Source organism: Chiroxiphia lanceolata, chromosome 6 (genome assembly GCF_009829145.1).
Source record: "Chiroxiphia lanceolata isolate bChiLan1 chromosome 6, bChiLan1.pri, whole genome shotgun sequence".
NCBI classification, from domain to species: domain Eukaryota; kingdom Metazoa; phylum Chordata; class Aves; order Passeriformes; family Pipridae; genus Chiroxiphia; species Chiroxiphia lanceolata.
In genome coordinates, this window is record NC_045642.1 from 11,268,167 (window position 1) to 11,288,361 (window position 20,195).

General features: G+C 37.0%; 1 protein-coding gene across 5 annotated transcripts in view; it reads left to right on the top strand.

Annotated features, from left to right (window-relative positions):
- SBF2 (SET binding factor 2) overlaps positions 1 to 20,195 on the top strand; it is a 258,391-nt gene that overhangs the window by 101,597 nt on the left and 136,599 nt on the right. For all 5 annotated transcript variants that reach the window (XM_032690555.1, XM_032690551.1, XM_032690553.1 and 2 more), the window contains exons 3-4: positions 6,705 to 6,842; positions 19,055 to 19,168. In XM_032690555.1, coding sequence (XP_032546446.1) covers positions 6,705 to 6,842; positions 19,055 to 19,168 — 252 coding nt within the window. The remainder of the gene's footprint in view (positions 1 to 6,704; positions 6,843 to 19,054; positions 19,169 to 20,195) is intronic.

Here is a 20,195-nt window from a genome sequence, read left to right on the forward strand (position 1 = left end):
TGATTTCCCTGAAGTACTGCAACCAATTTCAGGGTGAGAGGCTAAGGAGACAGGTGGTATCCAATAACAGCAGCCCATGCAGGCACCTAAGTGTGTTTTTTCAGTTTGCCAAGGGGAGAAAAGCAGTCCCTTGATTTTTTCACATGAACACTGCCTATTCACACTCATTTTGGCTTTCCCCTGTCTCTGGTGTCATAAGTAAGAAAGTGTGAAATTAATGAAATATGTCAATGTTGACTTCTTAACCTCTTTTCTGGCTTTAGCACCCCGGTAGCCTCTGGACTGGGTGGGAGAGGTGAGCAGCTGGTTTGCCAGGCACCTTTGTGGGAGATCCTGGCAGCAGGTTCACGGTTCAGGGGTGCAGGCAGGTTCACAGGTGCCACAAGATGAGTGTGTAAAGGTTCATCTCAGAGAACTATGCATTTCAATTGATCCCAAGGTAGAAGAAAAGGCCTTTCTTTTCTATTTTTTTTATAGCTTTAAGATTAAAAGCTGTTTTTTTCTTTATGAGTGAGTTTAATTGTTTACAGTTGATCATCAGAATATTCTACAACACTTGAAATGGGCTTTTACCGGGAAATAATCTAGAGTATACTTTAAGTACACTGGTTTTATTTTAGACTAGGCTAAGGATAAGTACAAGGTTTCTTAGATACAAGTTGTTGAAAGGCAGGAAGCTGTTACAAAGATCGGTGTATATTTTGTGTTCTGTTTACATTCAGAGATATCCAAAAGCTCCGAGCGTTTCTTCATATTTACAGCTTCATAACGTTGTTTTTTTATTATGCCAGTGAGCATAATTGTTTTGTTTTGTTTTAAGTAGAGGTATGCATCTGAAAAAGAAAATTCCCTGTGCCAAAATTCCATACATAAATGAATGGAGAAATGGTGAAATACTCAGCAGCTGGTGCTAGGTCATGCAAGTCCAGATGGAACAAACTTTCTTCACATAATGTCCAGAACATGGCCCTTTATTTTTAGGGAGGCTTGTAGAAAAGATGATGATGATACATGTTAGAAACAAAGCATGGTTAAAGCAAAAGAAAGCGTACGGAAGCAGGCTTAATAAAATTAGTCTTTGCACCCAGGATGGTTCAAGGGAGAATCAGATGTTTGGTGAAAAAGTTAAATTAGAAAGGAAGGTAGATAACTCTGTCAGATGTTTTAAATTCTAAGATCGTTTTGGGATCTTCTAATTCAAGTCTTGTCAATGGAGTTCATGTTTTCTATTTTGTGTTTATCCAGATAGCTTTGGCTTTTGTATGACAAGAAAGAAATGCACAAATGTGCATTCTCACAAGTGTGACAATATATTTTAAATATTTTAAATATAACTATATTAGTGCAGGATTCTGTAATGCTGTGTCACAGACCTTGTCTACTGTTCTGTGTAAACTCTTCACAAAATGCTTCACAAAAAGGATGACTTGCTAAGAATGTATCATGTCTTAAACTTTCTGAACAAGCTTTTTCCCCTTTCTACTTTGGTAGTGCCATCAAAGGTAGTGAATTTCTGATGGAAAGCTGACCGGATCATTGACACAGAAAACAATATAAAGTGCAGAGAGAGCAGTCTGTAACTACACAGACCCAACTAGAATATTGGTTCAAGTTTTTGTTGTGGCTTTGGTTGTGCTCGGGGTGCAAGCCCAGGAGAACATAAATACCTAACGTGCAATTCAGCAACTGAGTAATTTCTGATTAACAGATCAGAATGTATTATAGTTCTGCCATGATAAGGATAAAAAAAGAACTAAAATTTTTCTTTAATTAGGCTTGAAAACTATATAATTACTATTCATTATAATAATAATACTTAATCTTCACATTCACAGTATCCAGTAAGCCTTCTACCTACATCCCAATTCCTCCAGTGCTTTAATAGAAATTGTGACTATTTTGACATTTTCTTCAATTTTTCAACAGACTGGGTGCCCCAGGGGAATGGTCATGGCCTCAGGCTTGTGGGTGTTCAAGCCCTTCTCTGGACATGCTCTGCTGTCTCCATGTCGTTTTTGAAGTGAGGGGCCCAGAACTGGACACAGCACTTGAGGTGTGGCCTCACCAGTGCTGAGTACAGAGGGACTTCACTTCCTTGGTCCTGCTGGCCACACTATTCCTGATCCAAGCCAGGATGCCCCTGGCCTTCTTGACCACCTGGGCACAGTGCTGGATCACCTTCAGCTGCTGTGAACCAGAATCTCCATGTCCCTTTGTGCCGAACTACTCTCAAGCCACTCCTCCCCCAGCCTGTAGCACTGCAGGGGGTTGTTGTGACCCAAGTGCAGCACCTGGCACTTGGCTTTGTTGGCTCTCATGCAGTTTGTCCTCAGCCCATCGATCCAGCCAGTCCAGGTCGCTCTGCAGAGCCCTCCTACCCTCAAGCAGAACATTCTTACCCTCCAACAGTTCAACACTCCCACCCACCTGGAAACTTACTGAGGATGCACCCAATCCCCTCATCCTGATCGTTGATCAGGGTGTTAAACACAACTGTCCCTGACACTGAGCCCCGGGGAACACCACTTATGCCTGGTCACCAGCCAGATGTAACTCCATCCACCACCGCTCTCTGGGCCTGGCCATCCAGCCAGTTTTTAACCAGTGAAGGGTGCCCCTGTCCAAGCCATGAGCCATGAGCCAAGCCATTCTCTGCTGGAAAAGGCTGGGGGATATGGTGTCGATGGCTTTACTGAACTTTAGGTAGACAACAGCCACAGCCCTTCCCTCATCCACTAAGGGTGTCATCTTGTCATAGATGGAGATCAGCTTGGTCAAACAGGCCCTGCCTTTCCTAAACCTGTGCTGACTGGGCCTGATCCCCTGGTTGTCCAGCACACTCTGTGTGATTGCACTGAGGATGATCTAGTCCATGACCTGTCCCTTTCAGTTCAGGATTTTCTGGATTCTGTAATTCTAGACACCAAAGCTGTATACTGTATAACTAAGGGATATGCTGCTTGATGCAAATTATTTCTTTTAATAGAGAAGGACAAGGCAAGCAGTAGGAATACAGCTATGGCTCTAAGTTGGAGAGAAAGAACAAACCTATGAATCAAGCAAAGATGATGTTTTTAGCTCATAAAAATTAGAAGAAAGAAATGTCACTTTTAAACAATTAATCATGTTTAGACTTTAGAAAGAAGGCTTGTGGTGATCACATACATTTTTTAAAGGTAACAAACCCAGCTACACTGTTACAAAACACTACTTCATTTTTAAATCTGTCTGGTCTCTTGTTTAGTCTGAAAGCATTTGTGGGAATAATTAAGAGAAAGTTCTTTGATTTAGTGGTCCCCTGCAGTTTCAAAAAATACGTAAAATGTAATTTCAGCACCTTGAGTAAAATATCTGTTGCATATTTTTCAGTGCAGTTTCTGGATATCTGTACCAGATTTCACAAGGTAATCAGTTGTAACGTGGAGTTGATCTGAAGCACTCACCACCATTAGAGCCTTATTCCTATGAATAGTGAGTTGGACAAACTGATTGATCCTAATTTTCACTGTCTTTGATAGAAGTTACGGTCTGGTTCCAAGAATTCTGGCAAATAAGTGAAACAATATGGGAGCACGTTCGTTCTTCTGGGGTTTTTCTTGTTTACTGAAGAAGCACATGACCTTTGAATTACATTCACAGTGGTGATTTTGTCTGTTTTGGTATAGCATCTGGTTTGGTAAGGAAACATTTTTCTGTTCTTAGTAGCCAGAGCATACTGGTAATCATACTGGATAGTAGCTTGTATTTATACTAATTTGGAAAGTTCTTCTCAATGCTGTTTGCATTTCAAGTATTGCACTAGTATTTATTACCTTATTTTAAGGAAACTGAGAGTCACTCATTGTTTAATCTCTTGGAGGAGCATGTTGTCTTTATCCTCAATCTCTGTATTTATAAATTCCTTCCAGTTTATTTGAAAACACAGATTCTCTGTGTAGACATTGAATCTACTCTACTTCAGCTGTTTTTTTCAACAATCACTAATTGTTGTTTTCTAGTAAAATACTTAAAACTATAAAGCATATGTTATGCACAAGAGCACTTGGAAATTGGGAAGAATTCCCACTGAGATGTGAGAAGGTTTTAAACATGCATAAAGATTGAGAGATTGCTATTGATATCAGCCTACCCAGGTCCACAGTCTCTTCTGATAGTTAAAAGTTCAGCTGTTTGGTTTCCCTTTGCATTTCCCAATGTACCAAGCAGATGTTGGTCTAAATTTTATGCAGAAACCTGCTAATAATGCATTATTACAATAAAAATAATTATTTAAAAATTTATTTTATTTCAAAATAAATACAAAAAGTATATTCAAAATTAACTTACCAATACCTCCAAGTTCAAAACTGGTGGATTGTGAGTGTATCATGTAGAAACCAGCTCTGCATAGCCCAGCTCCCTTGTTTGTCATTTGGGTGCAGAATAGCCTGTGGATTATTTGGATATACCAGCTCTTCTGAGAGTGTTTGATGCATGCAGAATGGCCCTTTGTCCAGGAATTCCAGACACTCCAAAATCTGATAGATGGCCATTTACAGGAGTGAGATGGGACATTACCTGTAAAGCTGAAGGGCAGTGGCAGCAGCAGGGAGGTCCTGTCAGAGCTGGTAGACTTGGCAGATTTGAAAGAGTGTTAAGATTGTAAACTTCTTAAGAAGCTCAAGCTGGGACTGCTTGAACAGCCTTTATTTGACCTACCTTGTATGGATGATTTGGTTCTAATGGCATAGGTTTTATTTATTAACAGAATCTTACTGCATTCTTTGCATTTTGGCTCATACTTGAACAAATTCAGAGTTTTGGGGGTTATCTTATTGAACCGTGGATTCCAGGCTTCATTTACTACACAGACCCCCCTCTAAACTCTGAAATACATACAGAACCATAATGATTTTATTGTCAAAGTTTTTAGTGATGTTTTTGTTATAGTGTCTGTATATGTTGACCATATTACATTATCTTTATAGCAGTCCTGCAAGATTAATAGCAGTATCTTCTTATTTTTAACTGACATGAGATGAAAAACAAAGGGAGATTAGGCCAGTATTATCAAAATCATGGACTAATGCTGGATGCTTAGCTTGGAATGACTAGGATTTCTTTTCTCAGAGTACTTTTTGATGTTCAGAGCAGTTATTTTCAGATGCAGAAGGGAGTTCTTAGCACTCCTAAGGATACAGACTCAGAAGTGTTAAGCCGACTATCTAGAATTTGAAGAATGTAACATGAGAAAACTTTGATTTTGAAGATTTTCCCATGATCATAAAAGAAACTGTATATCAGAGTTTTAACTGCTGTTCACCTAAGACTATCCAGGTTTTATTGTAGAGGCTCTAAAGATGAATCTGTAGTACATGTTTGTTTGCAACTTACCCTTCATGCTCTTTCAGTTTTCAACATCTGTCTAGGGAAATGAAGCAATTTCTGGAAACATGAGATTTTGACCTAGCTCTTTTGTTCCTTTGGTATCTGCATTGTTTAACAATCTTAGAAATTTTTTGTGTGGTGTTTTTTGGTTTTGTTTGGTTTTTTTTTAATTATTTTTTTTAATTCCTAATATGTCCAGGGGCTATTACCTTTGCTGCATGTAAATTCTAGGTTTATAATTTTGCTATTAAAAATGTGCTTGTGAATTCTTAGTGTATGTGAATTTAGGCTTCAGTGAAAGAAAGGGAGAATACAATATTCCATAAAGGGCATCTCAAGAATGTTCAGCAGGCTGATTTCTGAACTTCAGCACATTCTTCCATTATAGAGGACAAGTTATTAAGTGATGTTGTACCCCAGTCATCTAAAAACAAGGAGAAAAAACATACACTTTCCACTTTGCTGTTGAACTGTATTTCTCCTTTTGTTCATGCTGCTTGTGCGCTTTTCTTTCGAGGTCAGAATTGCTGCCTTTGGTGCTGGTGGCTTGTACTGAAAGGACTTAGGCTTATTTGACATGTGTTTTAAGTTCTGCACAGATTTAGTCTGCTCACTGGGACAAGGACTTGGAAACGTGCATATGAAGTATCTGGAGAGCTGCAGCAAGTGATTTTCTTTGTCCCTGAGAGTTATGAAGTCAAGAACTTGAATGTATTTTTCACAGTGGTGGCAAAACTTGTATCCCTGCTGTAGTATGACTTCTTATAAAATTTCAAGTGTTCACAATGAAGTTTATAGAGGTAATCAATAAATAGATGAAAAACATTGCTCTATGAATAGTCTTTTGTAAGAGCAACTATTGAATAATTTTGCAAGCAGGTGTAAGTGCAATATCTTATGTTTGATTAGGTAGATTAACAAAGAAGTAAGGAGAGAAATTAGAAATGTAGAGACATTCCACATCACAAGAATTGTGACTTCAAATTGAAACCTGTTATCCAAGTAAAAGCTGCATAATGTATCAATCTTTTCCTGTTGTTGCCTGTTAAACACTGCAAAGACGATCCTGAATACTGAATTCAGAGGAACACATCTTCACTTTGTGGAGTTAATTATATCTCCCTTGATGTTTATAGGGTTGGATTTATATCTGGCCAACTCCAAGACCTACTGGATTTTCCTCATTTTCTTCAAATTTTGCAGCCTGGCATATGTTCACTTCAAATGAAATGAGCTTCTTGATAATGAGCTGTTACATTGTTTAAAAATATTTTCTATATTTCATAAAACAATTGGTATTACTGCTTAACTGTATGTCTCTTTTCTTGTTTCCTTAGTTTTGCCAGCCTGGAGGATGGCAGCTTTCGAAAGAGAGGAAACAACCAACGTTCTTCGTGGTGGTTCTGACTGACATAGACTCAGAGAGGCACTACTGTTCCTGCTTAACTTTCTATGAAGCAGAGATTAATCTGCAGGTAAAAACTTTACAGTAAGTTACAAAAATGCAGAAAAAGGTGTCTAGAAACAATAGAGGGCAACTCTAGAAAATATTTTGCTGTTCCTCTCCTACAGAAATCCATGTATTTGCACGGAGGTGAGCTCAGTGTACTTCTTTGTGGGTTTGGGAGTTTTGTCTGTTTTGCAATAAAAAAAGCAACCAAAAACATCCCATAGAATTTCTTGTGGTGGTTTTTTTGTTTGTTTGTTTTGGTTTTGGTTTTTTGTTGTTTTTTTTTAATGAGACAGGCAATATGGTGTTCCTTTTATTTCCCTTCGTGTTTGACATAGCATGGATGATTCTAAGCCTTGTTCTAGGAAAAAGTTTATTAACTTATGCTCCCTCTGCTGGCCTGCTCCGTGGATATACATATTTCTGTAAGTGCATTTATTGGCAAGGTTTGTGTGGGGGTAAATGGCAAGATTTTAAAACTGATAGAGTAATTATTCAGTTGTTAGTTAGGTCAGATTTTAGGTGTCAGCCACTTGGCAGTGTTTGTTTTTAAGCATGTATTTAATTTTTCTTTTGGCAACCTTGTTCTTTCAAAAATAGGCATTTTGTTTCCCATTTAATGTAAAGTCCTCCCTAGAATCTCTGCTGTGACTTAATACTTGGAATCTTTAGAATCTATAACCTAGGGAAAACCTAACCCAGTCTGTAATTGCAGACTCTCATTGTTATGTTTTGAAATATTTTCTTTCCTACATAAAAATTAAAAAATAAGTAAGACCTTGGCACTAAGTATAATAGAATTAGTTAAGATTAAATAGATTGCTAAGTAAAGTATTTTTTTTGTTCTTTTAGTGAAGAACTGTAACATTATTGATTATTTTAAGAAAGTGGTTTTTAATAAAACAAGAGTACTCTGTTCATTTAATACTGGAGTTGAAATTTTATTTGTAGAATATTTGAAAATGTGGTGTAGTAATAATAATGTTGTGCTTTTTCTAGGCACAATTGGAAGCCAGAGAATAATAGTTGTTCTTATTTCATTAGCACTATAGTTTAGGTGGATATTTTTTGTATATTATTAGAAGGAGTTAAAAGCAGAAAGGTACCCAAAAATTAGACGTATTTTAGTCTTAAATTTTAGTGTAGATCAACTGACACATTCCTATTAAAAATTCTAATGTCTAGAATTCTAATGTCTAATTTCCTTTATTTTGTAAGTAGAGAGTGAAATATTCTATAGTAATTCTTTCCCAGCTGATAAAAATTTACAGTGGTTGACTCTTCCTCCACTCGATGTATTTCATAACATATACTAAATTTAGCAAACTTGTTATTTATCCTGTGGTTTCTAGCAGCTGCTTTTGATTCCCTATGCACATCTTTGAAGTAATGGTCATCACAAAACATCCAATATTAACTACAAGGGGGTTTTTTTTCTTATATTGCCCAAGTATTAATACAAAAAAACCCAAAGTTAAAAAAAAACAACAATAAAAAACTGAGTGCAGCAGGATGTTGGTTCTCATAATGCCATTCCTGACTGTGTTGTAAAGAATGCATATTTTTCAGATGAACTTGCTGTGGTGAAATTTATTCTATGACTGCATTGTTTATAGCCAAACTTCCTGTTTCTTTCTGAAACCCAAAGAGAATAATTGAACGTGCCCTGTTACATGGTCATTAGGCAAGAATTCAGCACATGTACAATCTGTAATGAAACATAAGCTTGTGAAGCACTGGACTATGACAGTAATATTGATTTAACCATTCAGATTCATGCCTCATTAAACAGTCCATGAAACATAGGGTACAGGACTTGAAATGAAATACGGGCAGTACTTTTCACAGTTAAATACAGTTCATTCTTTTTTTTTTAACTGAATTATATAACTTGCTAAGACAAAAGTAAGATTAAATTTCAAAAAAAACCCCACAGAACCACTTCTTTCCCAGTAGGTTTCACCAGGTGAACCTTGCTGATACACGAGACTGGTCGGAATTCAACCAGAGCAGATCAGATATTTGGCTTGGCAGAATCATCTTCACAAAAAAAGTGAAATCAACCACTTGGAAGTTTCTGTGGTCAATTAAAGTGGGAATTGAAAACAAACTGATTTCTTCACTTGTGAATGCTAGAAGAGGGCAATCAAACCTTTTTTGAGCCTTCTGCATAATAATACAAGAACCTTTTAGACACAATGGGGTCTGAGAAGACTCCTTCTGTAGCTTTGGTTCCCTTCATTCCTGCTTCAGTTGTTTGTTACAGGATGATTTGTAAATAAATGCCACCTGAAAAGTAAGGAGTTTGTACTCACATGGAATACCTAGGTGGTACCCATGATAACCTAGGGTGCAAGATTAAGGTAGCAACTATAAAAGCTATATAGTCTGCAGAAAAAAGATACCCTCCCTGAAAGGCTATTTCTGCAAGCCCTGGATTCAGTTTAGTCTCTTGGCAGTTGCATGTCATAACAAGTTTTTCAGAGGAAAGCACAGGCTCTAGGTGTCAGCTGATGGCCTGTTTTCAACTTTGTAGTCCTAGATAGAAAATAAAATGTTATTTCATTAGTTGATGTCTATGAATCATAGTGATGAAGTGACCCAGAGCTTATTATCTACCTGGGTGCTGGTCAGTTTGATTGGCAATCAACTCTCATAAAGTTGTGGTAATATATAAAAAGGATTGATGTTACCTTTAGTTGGATTAATTCTCTCTTTCTGTGCTCACGAGGAAGATGAACACGTGATATTCCATTAAATAGGGGAATAGAACTCATTTGGTGCTATGTGATTTCAGGTGATACAGCTTTGCCATGTAATCCTTCATGAATTGTTGTGTTTTATGATGCTAGTCTCACTTAATTGTCCCAGTAACATTTGCTAAAGCTGTATAAGGTTATGTTCCCTATACATCTGGGTTTAAAAAGGAACATTAGAAAGTTTGACCTTAACAGCAGTCTAAATTTTGGAATGTGGGTACACTGGTAGGGGCAGTCTAATACTGAATGAACATTGGTAAAGCTGGTGTCATTTAAAGGCATTTCTAGTGTGTTGCAGAGCAGTTCTATGTGCAAGATTTCTCTCCCACCTCAAGTTCCTACTTGAGTGTAAAGAAATCTGAAATACTGACCAGGTTTCTCCTTCCAGCTTTTTATATTTCCAGCACATGCTTTGCCTTATCCATGCTGTTGTCTGGCTTAAGGTGCTGTTTAGATGCTCTAGCAAATAGAGCTGGATGCAGTATTGACTTGCATGTATCTGCAGGAATTAGGAGGAGAGTAAGTTGAAACATCTCTATTTTCTCTTCCCTCACAGTGCCTTGAAAGCTGATTGGGGTTTTTTTTGGGATGCTGGAGGAGTGGGGATGGATGTGGAGTTGTGTGGTGTCCCATTGCTGTATTTTGATCATTTCTGTGGGCTTCAAATTTCATTGGTTTGAAATCCACTTGAAATGTCATTGTTTTGGAGAAAACCTTGTCCTGTCAACAGAAAAAAAATAGTCTACCCAGTTTATTTTTCTGGCAACTGAAGCCAGAAGCTGCTGAGCAGCCAGTGGGTATTCAGAAGAATCATAACTGACATCTACACCCATAAAACACTGTTTGTAGCTTTATTAGTCATCAAAACAAACAAGAAAAAGAAGCGTATATATATATATATACACACACACACATGCATACGTTAATTTATCAGTATGTGTAGTTCCATGTGGTGTACACACTGCTTGCTAAAATGGGACTCTTATTTCTAACAGCAGTTTCTGGATGTTGCCACTTAGAAGACAAAGACTTGATTTAATGCTTTTGACTCAGCAGATACTTCTACTGACCTCAGCTGTGCTTCTTACCAGTTGCGCAGTTAGAATTTATCCTGACAGTGCTTGGAAGAGCACCACAGATAGAATCTTTTTAAAAAATGTTGACTCGCATAATTTGGGAACCTAATGGTCAATTTGTACATCGCTTCGCACTTGGAAAGAAATTTGCCCTCTCTTCCCAACCCCACCATCAACAAATTAGAGAATGATTTATGCCAGTAATTGAGCCTGTGCAACTGCATTTCTTGCATTACAGAAAATCTGCTCGACGGGATCAGCACAAACCCCCAAACATGTTTATAACAATCTCATTATAGGACTGTATCATTCTTGTGTGTTGTCTTAAGCGTATATATGTTAAAACATTGTGATCACAAAGTTAGTAAGATTAAATATATCGTTCTGGAAAATGGACATAAGTAATAATTCACAAGTCTCCTGCTTCCTGCCATTCACATTGTCTTCCTCTATCTGCCCTCCCCTGAAAAAAGAGGAAAACGAACTTGTAAAAATCCCAAACCATAAAATGGCAGATTCACAACATTCGCAGATATTTCCTGAGTCAAGGGAAAAACTGCCAACAAAATGACTTTGCTTCATAAAGTTATAATTTTTCTGCTTGGACTGGAGAGTTGGTGATCCTGCTGTGCTAAAGCATATGCTGCTCCATGAGTCACTGATGTTTGGGTTTTGGCAGAGGATGAGAACCCTCAGTTCGGTTGTACCCATTTTGTGTGTGAAATCTGACTCCCCTCTGGATATTAGATTAGCATGTTATTCTTAAGATGAAGTTTTCTTGAATATACCAAATGTTAAATTTATTCTGAGAATTACTTTTTACAGTCAATGCCCCAAAATCACAATTTGTGTTAAAAAACCCTCAATTTAAAAAAAATAATGTTTGGTATATTGCATCATCATCTTTCTGAACCTTCTGAAAAATGGCTGGTATGACATCATAGAGAGATTTAAGTAATGCCTTATTTCCTTTCTGTGGTGGCATAAACAGAAGGCTGCAGATAATGTTCTATATAAGAAACAGACTTGTATTTTAATGTCCTTTTATACATTTAAGGTCCTCTTTAGACCAGAATTTAAAGTTAAGAACAGCTGTACAAAGGAAAGCATATTTCCATCTTTTAATAACTCCGCCAATAATTTCTCCTGTATTGTTTATCCTCTGGCTCATGCCTTCACACGCCCATCCCCAATTTGAACTCATGCTGTTGCAGGGTACAAAAACTTGTGTTGGGGAAAGGTCACCTTTTCCTCTTAACTCCTGCACCGTGTCTATATAGCAGCCCCAAGTCTCAGCCCACAGGACAAGGAGATACTGTCTTTTAAGCAGAGACATTTCTTTGTCAGCAGAGTTCAGATCATTCATCTGACTTTCCAACAACAGTAATACTAGTTCAACAATTCATTGGAAGTCTTTTCAATACATTTCCCCATATGTAATTTAAAAAAATTAACTGTGTTTTAATTAAACAAAAAAATAATCTGTGCATGTAAAATTTTGCCTTGGTGTACTTCTACATATACTGTTCTATATTATTTGAAAACCATTATACTGAATTAAAATAGTGTACGAATTACCAGCTTTCTTCAGTTAATTTGAGTTTTGTCATTTGTTCTGCTTATGTTTTGTAGATCTCTACAGTCTTCTCAGTTTAGTATGTAAAGCTTGAAAGGGTGGAATTCATGGATGAAGTTTGCTGCCTTTGGGTAGATTCAGGAAGATTAAGTAAACTCCAAACTCTGAAGTTATATCTGTGTACACACAGTTCTTGCTAAGATCTTGGTGCTGTAGTTCTTGGAATTCCTCAGTGCTAAGGTTAACATGTTAAAAGCAATTACTGGATGCTATTGATTATTGCCCAAGGAATTTCAGCATTTGCAGGGCAACTCAATAACATTACCTTGGACTTCCCAGGTCTTCTGGGGCTGGACATCCTAATGGCCTCCTCCAGAGGGATACTTTGGCCGATGGCTGTGAAAGCTGGACTGAAAGGGGGAGAGTGTGGGTGTGAGGTTGCTTTTGTTCCTAAATTCTTTTGATGTATTTAGATAATAATGAATATCAACACCTTCTGGAGTTTTCAAAGTGAGGTGCATTGACTGGTAAACATCTAGTAGATGGTGGTGGTGTCAATTTTGTGTAATGCTGGAAGGTGCATTGCAAACTCCTTGTTATGACTTAGTATGACTTATTCTGTACTCTGAAGTGTCACCAATATTCAGGGAGTGAGTGAGCTGATCTGCAATAGTGACTTGAGGTTGTTCTATTTGATAAGTTCTGATCTTCACATAATTTTCTATCTTTGATCCTTATCTTTTTTTAGTTGATGGACTCCCTACTGTGCATTACTACAGTTTATTGTCCCATTTTGAAATTATTAAGTCAAGATAATGGATTTATGCTGGTTTAATATTTCCAGTATAAGTTTAGCTGCAGTGGTATGACTCTGAGTATGTAGACAAGCCATGAAGCAGATCTGTTCACCTGTGGTTTTAGTTCAGTATAGCATATTGTAGGCAGGATGCAGATTTGTCTTCTGGAAGCACTCAGCTAAGTTTATTTTAACTTTCATACATGTGTTAGAATTTATTGGATACATGCATTTTTATAATCTGGAAAGTAAATAAAATCAATTGATGCTGAATGTTTTTTGGCCTTTGACTGTTAATAAACCAGCTAAGAGTGTATTTGGCTGCAAGTAAAATCAGCAGAGACCAAGTCACATGAGGAGAAAGGGATCTGTCCCAAATGAGCAATTGGCATAAGATTACTAAAGTAAACTTCAAATAATTTTTCTTAAAATAAGAAATCATGCATGGTCTCTAAATCTTTGCTGGGCAGTTAGTAGAAAAACAACAGGCCTGCTGAACTTGGCATAGTTTCAATGCAAAATTTTGCATAGGGCAAACTGGTTTTGACATAATGAAGTACTAGAGTGCAAGCTTTGTAATGAAAGATGTTTGTTCTCTTTCTGGGGCTGAATGAAAGTACAATTCTGATTTCATTTTCTGTTCAAATTTGATTTCCTTCGAGTTTCAAATAATGCCTGCCAGCTTCAGAACAGTAAAACTGCATCTAATGCTTTGTGTTTTCTAACTGTTGTACTAGTTCCTCAGTTTAAACTGATTTGCCTTCCTCTGACATGAAGATAAACCTAATTTTTCTCCACTCAACATTAGTCAGAACGAAATTGCACTGGCTTCAGTAGCATATTCCCCTGGAATGGAGATGTAGGGTCAGCATGCCTGGCTTGTCCTCCTGTCTGAATGTGAGTGGCATCTCTGACAAAGGGAATTCAAAGACCCAGAGGGACACAGTGGAGGCAGAGCCAGTGAGTGAAGACTGATAGACCGCTGATAGTCTTGGGGAGTTTGCTCACAGGTCAGAGCTGCTTTATCTAGGAACCTTCAGTGTTGGAAGTTTGTTAAATGGCAAATTTGGGCATTTTTGTTCAAGTGTGAAGATGGACATGTCCAGGGTCTGAAGATGGGAGAGTAAGGATGGTTGTGGTTTGTATGTAATTCAGCTGCATGTTGATGGAGCAAATGCTGACCCATCCCTGGAAGTGTTCAAGGCAAGGCTGGATGGGGCTTTGAACAACCTGGACTGGTGAAAGGTGTCCCTGCCCATGGCAGAGGGGTTGGAACTAAACGACCCTTAAGGCCCCTTCCAACCCAGGCCATTCTATGATTCTGTGATTCTAATGTGTTCTCAAGCTGTCTAAGTCCCTTAACACCAGCTACATTCAGTAGTAGTGAGAATTTTTTTGGGCTCTGTTGGTGGGTCATTTTCATCTTAAAAAATTTATGTTATTTTTTAATGTAGATTTTGGCTACATTGTTGTTTTTAAGTTAAATGTCAGTATTTAGAAGCGGAGCTGACATGTTTAAATAATATGATTGCTGTGGCAAAATCAGATTTATAAAAGGTCAAGAGGAAACCTTAAAGTTTGAAGGCTACATCATGGCAATTAATATCTCTGTTTAATGAAAAATGATAAGGTTAATATGATTAAAGTTTTCTTGGCTGCCACATGAGTTGCAGTTTTTCACTGAAGTAGCACAAAATCAGTCACTTTTTTCTTCTAAAAGTTTTAACATAATTTCTTAAGCAGAAATTGCTGCTTACATGAAAATGTCTGTTTATGTGCTGATTTACCACGTGCAACATTTAAGCACATTGAGTGTCAGCCAAATGTGACTGACAGGAGAGATCTTGTACTTGCAATGGCTTTTATGGAAGTGGGTGGGTGGGAAGCAGAAAGATGTTTTGTAGTCCACTGCCACCTGGGGGAAAACTAGGAGTGTGGGGTCAACCTTCATCAGGCATCAAGTAATCCACAAATGTTTTAACTTGAGACTGTGGTGAAGTTTTGAAGTTGTATCAATCATATGTTGTTAAGCGAAACCTGTGCACTCTGCATTGCATGATTTCGTAGATTTGCAGTGTTCATTACATTCCCTGTAACATCTCCCAAAACAGATGGGCACAGGTACTGAACTGGAGAGATGTGTGACTGCTCAACACTTGCTCCATTACAGTGTGTAAATAATTTTTCCACAGGACCCTGTGTGTAGCATAAGAAGAAAATGTTTAATATACATCTCGATTTTAAGAAAGTTTTGTGCTCTTGGCTGACACCCATTTATTTGAGGAAAATATGCCGTATTTTATTATTTAAATTATCCTTTGTTTTATAATTTTTCTTCTAATATCAAGCTTTCAAAATCTTATCCTGTTACTTGATAAAATGCTGCGAACTGTGCCCAGCTTTGCACTTGTTTATAGATGTGGAGGGACTTTTAAAGCCAAAGGACACCAATTAAGCGGTTGTATATATATTTTAGTGTAGCTGTAGGTGTGAACATTTGTTAAAATACATAAAAACAATTGAGTTTAAGTATATATTGTACAGAAATAAATGTACAGAACACACAAACACACACATTTTTTGGCCAGTCTCTTAAGAGGCCACTTTATAGCTGTGGCAAACAAGTTGAGCAAAATGAAGTTGCATCATATGTCCTTCAAAAGAAGTTTCACCATTTTCTGAGTTTGTTTATCATATATTATTTATGCAGAAAAAGAGAGGGGAAAAAAGAGGGCAAGTAAACAAATCAAACACTGTGCTGTAAAGCCAGATAAGATTTTCTGTTTAAACTTATGATATATTCTCAGTCATATCCTACCTATACAATAAACTGTTTTGCACTCTAGTGGTACATTTTTCTAATCTCAGCTGTCTTCAAAGTCTGCCTTTTTGTAGAAATAAAAACAGGAAAATAGAAAAAAAAAGGAAAAAAGGAATATCTTTCAATAATTAGTTGTAATTAAGAACATTCTATATCTGTTCTGTGGTAGTATGCAGGCAGCAATAGTCAGCAATATAGATGAGAGCTATAAGGGAAGCCCCATAGCATTAAACCAAATACCATTATCATCTTCTTCCAACCAGTAAAAGCACAAAAGGAAAACTATAGTTTTCCTATACTATAGTAATCAACTAGATTAAAAACAAAAAAAAAGAAAAAGAAACTAGCAGTATTTTACTTCTTAATTAACCAATTCACATCCAGGCAAGGGCAATGAAGCTGGTGAAGATTCTAGAGAGTAAGTCCTGTGAGGAGTGGGTGAGGGAGCTGGGGGTGTTCACCCTGGAGAAAAGGAGACTCAGGGGGACCTTATTGCTCTCTACAACTGCCTGAAAGGAGGATGTAGCCAGGTGGGAGTCAACCTCTTCTCCCAAGCAACAGTGACAGGACAAGAGGAGTTGGCCTCAAGCTGTGCTAGGGAAGCTTCAAGTTGAACATCAGGAAGAATTTCTTCATGAAGGGGGTTGTTAAGCATTGAAACAGGCTGCCCAGGGTGGTGGTGGAGTCACTGTCCCTGGAAGCGCTCAAGAAACAATTGGATGTGGCACTTAGTGCCATGCTTTAGTTGACAAAGTGGTGATTGGTCAAAGATTGAACTCAGTGATCTTGGAGGTCTTTTTCAACCTGAATGGTTCTGTGGTTCTGGGAGTCTGTAATTTAAATTCATCTTTCAATCTGTGTATTTTTAGCAAGGTTTTCCTCAACATCCGTTTACTCTGAAGTAACTTGTAAACTGAAGGCTACGTTTATAAAATAAAAAGTTATTGTGAAAAAAAAAAAAGACATAACCAACTCCTTTATTTTGTTAATTTTGGTTAGAGAATATTTTTTCCTCGGATGACCAAAGGAATAAAGAAAGATGAAATGTGCATGTGTCTGAGCAGAAGTGGAAATAGAAAGAATTATGTTTGTGGCTTTACTGCTTTGTAATTAGTATTGCTACATAATGCTTATGCTGTTAATACTTTGCTTGAAAAGTAGGTTAAAAGTCATGTGTTTGAAATGATTATCTACTTAGTCTACTGACTCCTAATAATGTGCCTGCGTGCCTGTCAGAACGTTGAGCTGGGGAAGAAATATGGCCAGTCACACTGCATGTTCTGTGAATCTTTTATGAAGTAAGACAGAGTGGCTTTATAGTGTAAAAGATCCATCAGTCAATATTGTGCTGCTGTTGTGCCCTGAAAGTTTTAAATTAAATCTAATTATGAATTAATTCAAGACTTGACCTGAAGTTGAGTAGATTTTTATGAAAATGGTCTTTTATAGAAACTCCTCCCTGGTTGTGCACCCTGAGTTTTCATTATCTCAGTACCATGTGAATATAGAGGAGCTTCCATGTTCCCTTGCCTTTAGTAATGTGGAATGTGTTTTAATTTCATTTTTCCTAATTTCGGGGTCCACAATTTGTCAGATATTCAGAATCTATTGCCTTTATGCCTAGAATTCATAATTTCTCTTTAGAGCAGTTGATACAGTAAACTTATGTTGGTAATTTAACAATTCTTGGACTTTTGGGGCAGTGGTAAGGAACTGTAATTCCTGCAAAAGCTCTCTCCCTGTCAACATTAAAATGGATAAAAGTAAATGAATGTGTGGGACGTTCAACTGCTGAGTTATTGTGTTTCTCTTTGAATTTGTGCATCACAGTTTTAACCTGGAAATGAGATGTGAAGTAGACTAAAAACATGCATTGCTAATGTACTGGTTGCCATTTAGGTAAAATCTAATGTACAAAGACAAGTCTTTTCCCATGTGTGTATATATATTGTTGTGCCAATTGATTTTATTTTGGTATGAAAATGTTATACTGAATCAATCAAGTTATTTTGATTAAAACTTAAGTACCCTCTTTTAAAGTAACTTTTACTTGAATGCTGAGTATGGGTTGGCATTCACCTAAAGAAACTGTGCGTTCTGAGTTGAGGTTGTGAAATAAAGCTCATGAACTCACAACATTCCTGGCATTTAAGGGCATTTCTATCAGGTTTCTTCCATTTAATAGAAAAGTGATGTTGGATTTTTTTTTTTTTTAATAAACTGAAACGATGGCTAGTAACATGACAGAAATAGAAGGCAGATATTTCGTGCTGTCATATGGAAATGGAAGTAATTCCTCTCATATTCCTAATTAATATAGTGATTTTTGCTTGGAAGAATGCTCGGTCAGAGGAACAAATAAAAAAAATGTGGTGGGTGGTGTGGGAGTGGAGAGAATTGCATGCAAAAATTGGAAAGCACGGACATTCTGTCACTTGAAAACTTAGTTAATGAATTTTTCAAAGATTGTGTGGAATTTTAGAAATGAAAATATTTAGTGACATCTTTAGTTTTGGCTATGAATAATAATAAACTATTTGCGATTGAATAATAAGCGCTGGCAAGGAGGTTGTAGCAACTTGCACAATACCATGAACAACTGCAAGTTTATCTGCACTGCACCTTTTTTTTGTTTAACCTTAGTGATTCCTAGGTGTGAGGAATCTTTTTGAGAAATCTGAACTAGTCTTCTTGTGAAGAAATTCCTTTAGATTCCAGATTCACTAGGTCAGGCTGGAGATGACTTTATAGATAATTTTAGGTATAATGTTATTGGAAATTCTGAAAGAAACTGGATTATATTAATATGAGGAGGCCAAGCAAACATTCTTTTATGAAATATGTGATTTCGGTATTTGGAGCATGGTTGATTGTAAATCAGCTAACACTTTGATGTGAAAGGATCCTTTCTATGGTCACTTCAGTATCTAAAATGTGAAACAGGGTATTTAATGTGAACCATTGTCCTGTTAAACTGCTGTCTCAGAGAACTGTATTTCAGGCACATTGGTGCACGAGTTCCCGGGTGAGTTTCAGTAAGTTGAACTACATCTAGAAACTTCCAGGGAGTTCAGGCAACCCCTGGAATGTGCTCTTGTTAGTTGACTTCATTGCCGGTTCCAAATAATGCAGTTATTTTCTAAAACTGTGAGAATGCTAACATTTGAGGTTTCTTTCTGCCTATTAATTGAAGTGTTTCTTCTTTCAAGGGAACAAAAGAAATTGAAGGTGAAGAGGAGTCTGGTTTAATTCCGCCTGCAGAAGTATTCGCTCCTAAGAGTCTGGTCTTGGTGTCCAGACTAGATTATCCAGAAATTTTCAGGGTAAAGAACTTGCAATTGCCATTTATAATATATGTCAGCAGACAGATCTGTTTTTAATGAGTAGCTGTGGTAGTACTTTTGAATTAAAATATCTCAGGATCAATTTGGGAATTTAAAAGCAAAAGTTGGTTAAGACTGAACTAGATATAATTCAATGTCTGTGGCAGTAAGTAGCCCCTATAGATTAAAGCAGTGCTTTTTTACCCTTCAGGCAGTTTTAAAACTATATAGAAGATGTGATAGAGCTTTTTCTGGGCTCAGTTTACTGTATAATGACGTGAATTATTAGTACAAAATCAGACTTGCTCAGGTAAAACCAAGACATTAACAATATTTGATTAACTATATAATGGTAAATTAATAGTGACATGCTAGTTTTCTTTCATATGTAAGGCAAAATGTCCAAGCCTCTTCCAGATCAAATTAAGATGCATGACAGAGATTTAGAATCTTGGATTACTCTCAGCTGATGAAATATGACTTATCAGAGATAAATGAAGAGCTTAAGTTTTTATTAAGCTAATACACAGTAACAGAAACAAATAAAGTTCAGTTTATAGATCAAAGGAGGAAATCATTCAGCAATTGTCATCATACATTAAGAATGACAGTACCAAGTAAGATGAAAAGTCCATGTAGCCCAGTATTTTTCTCTGATAGTGGTCTGTAGCAAGTGCAAAGCAAAACATGTAAGAATAGGGCTGGCTGTAGAAACAATTCTACAAAATACTTTACAAATTCGATGTGAATAATAGTTAAATTATGTCCTGAACCAGAGGTATCAGTTGTGTGGGGTTTTTTTTATAATTTGTCCACTTTCTTAACATTCAGATTTTACAACAACCCGTGGCAGGGAGTTTCGCTGTTTAACTAAGTGTTTTATTAACAATTACTCTTGGGGTTATTTCTAAGAAGAGAATTACTAAAATATTTGCTGATTCATCAAAGGTACAGCAGTTAAAAGGCACCAAAAGGATTCTGTGGAACAAAGTTATTTCCTTTCTTCCAAAGGCTTCTTAGAATGTCA